Genomic DNA, 2,799 nt, shown 5'->3' on the forward strand with positions numbered 1-2,799 from the left:
AGGAAGGATGCACCTGGTCAAGGGATGTCACCTTAGGTGCCACTGGACCAAAGGGATCTTCTCTGTGACAATCTCCTCCCTAGTCCCAGCTTGGTGCTGCAGGTAGAGGAGGGCTTGTGGTGGTGGGCTCTGGGGATGGGCAATGGGCACCCTGTTTAGGGTGGACTTTAATCCTGCAGCCACACTTTGGTCTCAGGAGGGAAATAAGTCAGGAGGTGGCAGATTCGGGCCCTTAGAAAGCGGCAACACGGTAAGGATCTGCTCTACATCACCTAAGCTTATTTGAAGCTCTCGACTAACAGAGTACAGCCCCAAGCCCCTCCTGAGGAGAGGCTGAACTACCAGCCCTGGGCTCGAGTCTCAGCCCCCTTTGACTCCTGACCATCTGCAGTTCCCAGAAGCTCAGCAAAGGCATGGCACTACGTGAAGATAAATGCTACAGAACGAGGGGGGGACCCCCCTCCAGGCACTGTTTCCTTCACCCCCCTTCAACAGCAGAACAAGATGCCCAAAGCCAGCAGCAGAGGCCCCAGGTGGGCTTGGGGCACCATTCCTCCAGCCCCACTCCTCGACTCCCTCGGCATGTGGTAAACGATCACCAGCTTTTCTCCAGCACCAGAGGGATCCATCTCATCCCCCTTATAGCAGCTCCGCCCCCCGAGGTGGCTGGCTTGGGGGTCATCTCGGAGCAGGTCTTCAGCCGGATTCTCTGACCCCGCCAAGGCCACATTGACCGAGACATCTCGCATGCCCACGTCATTGACAGCAAGGCAGGTGTAGATGCCTTCATCCTCCTTGCTGAAGTTGGGGATGGCCATGGTGCCGTTCTTGAAGACCAAGAAGCGTTCTTGGCTCTGCTTGACGTTTCCATCCCGTGCCACGTTGGGCCCGCTGATCTCTACACGGCGGCTGGAGGTCTGAATCTTCCACCTGGTCTCTGGCGGAGGGTTGCCTGCCACACTGCAGTGCAGGGTCAGGGTGAGGCCGTCGTACATGACGGTGTTGTCCAGGTTGGAAAGGTAGGTGAGCTGCACGGAGGGGGCGATGCAGTGGTGGTCGGGGATATCTGTCACCGCCCGGCCCTTCAGACTGCTGGGAGCAACGCACAGGGTGGACCCCCCCTTGGTGATGGAGACGGAGGTGTTCTCAGTCCACTTCTTCAGCCAGAAGACCTTGCAGGAGCAGTTGAAGGGGTTGTTGAAGATCTGCAGCTGAGACAGGGAGGGCAGGTTGTCAAAGGTGCCCTCAGCCAAGGTGGTCAACTCATTGTCATTGAGCCAGAGGGAGCGCAGGTCCTTCAAGAAGTGGAAAGCATCCCGGGGCAGCCCGGCCAGGCGGTTGTTGTTCATCTTCAGGATCTGCAGACTGCTGAAGTTACGGAGGTCCTGCCAGGGGAAATCCACAATCTTGTTGTGGCTCAGGTCCAGGTTCTTCAGGTGCACCAAAGAGGCGAAAGCCCCTGGTTCCACCACCCCAATCTGGTTGTACCCCAACCACAGCGACTGCACTTCGGGAACCTCGGCGAAGGATCCTTGCCCCAGCCAGCTGATCCTGTTAGCCGACAAGGTGAGGATGCTCACGTTGGAGGACAGCCCCCTGGGTACCTCCTGGAGATCCTTGTAGGCACACTCGGCCAACAGCCGCCTGTTCTTCTTGGTGGAGCAGGAGCAGGCACTGGGACAGGCCAGGCAGGGCCCCAGGAGCACAGCCAGCCCCAGGCAGCAGAGCAGGGGCCTCATCCTTCCTCCTGGGAACAGAGATGGGGGAACGAACAGGACGAGCTGAGAGAGGGATTTGCATTTAGTTGCCAAGTACTAAGAAGAAGCAGCAGAAGGCATTTCCTCGCCAAACGCAGAGCGTTACTTACGTGAGTGGAGAGCTTCCCCCTAAACCGTTTCTTTCCCCCACTAGATGATACCTGGGTTTGGTTCCTGATGAAATACTGCTTCCCACAATGCTGATTCTCCAGGTTTTGGAATGAGAAGTGGGAGCTGGGGTTCCCAGTTCACCCTGCTGAGGCTGGAACGAGGAGGAAAGGAGCAGCCGCAGCTCTTTCACAACCAGCCTTCCCCTAAATCCTCAAGTTGCTGAGATTTTCTACACGCTTTCAGACCTCAAACCAACCCTCTATCTCCATATTTTTCCATGCCATAGAAAAAAAACAGCTTCTTAAGTGCTTTTTTTTTTTTTTCAGCAAGAGAGTGCGGGGTCCCTGGCTGCTGGAAGTCTTTAAAGCAAAATATTTTGGAGCTAACTCCTTACTCCCCTTCCTCTTGCCTCGCAAAGGGAACCGGTTCCTGGCATCTGGAAGCTGGGTCCCACCAGGGAAGAGGTTAACTGCAGCTCTGCGAGGAGCTGGCACCGAGACCCCTTTGTCTGTGCCTTGTCGGCAAGTTTTTGCTGCTCCTTCCTGTCCCCAACCCTGTCATTTAGAGCAGGAGGGGGCAGACGTTTTATTGGCAAGGGAGAGGCTGAATAAGACATGTACAATAACTTGTGGGGGGCGGCGGTGAGCAGGAGGGGACACAAAGGGTCCTGTCCTGCAGGGATAGATCACCCCAAGGCTGGGGCTCAAGGAGTAGGGAAGGGGTGGACCCCAATAGAAGGGGAAAACCACACTGAGGGCTCTTAGGGAGATGGAGGGGTGAGAGCCCAGTAGTGCGGAGAGGGGTTCCCCTTGGCTCATGCATTTAAAGCCCGTGCCTGGGGTAATTTTGGGGTGCCCTATATTTGTCCCAGCCCAGCCTGGCTTGCAGGGGGAGATGCGAGGGGGGGGCAGGGCTGGGGGACACACACCCC

At 56.8% G+C, this 2,799-nt stretch overlaps 1 protein-coding gene across 1 annotated transcript; it reads right to left on the minus strand.

Moving 5' to 3' along the window:
- Positions 1–488: 488 nt before the first annotated feature.
- ISLR (immunoglobulin superfamily containing leucine-rich repeat) lies at positions 489–1,739 on the minus strand. The gene has a single exon (XM_008939861.1). The coding sequence runs from the start codon at positions 1,737–1,739 to the stop codon at positions 489–491; it is 1,251 nt and encodes a 416-aa protein (XP_008938109.1).
- Positions 1,740–2,799: the final 1,060 nt, after the last annotated feature.

This window comes from Merops nubicus, unplaced genomic scaffold, assembly GCF_000691845.1.
Source record: "Merops nubicus isolate BGI_N331 unplaced genomic scaffold, ASM69184v1 scaffold47034, whole genome shotgun sequence".
NCBI classification, from domain to species: domain Eukaryota; kingdom Metazoa; phylum Chordata; class Aves; order Coraciiformes; family Meropidae; genus Merops; species Merops nubicus.

What these genes read in the sequence shown, in the direction of transcription:
- ISLR (XM_008939861.1), bottom strand. Translation starts at nt 1,739, where the DNA reads ATGAGGCCCCTGCTCTGCTGCCTGGGGCTGGCTGTGCTCCTGGGGCCC.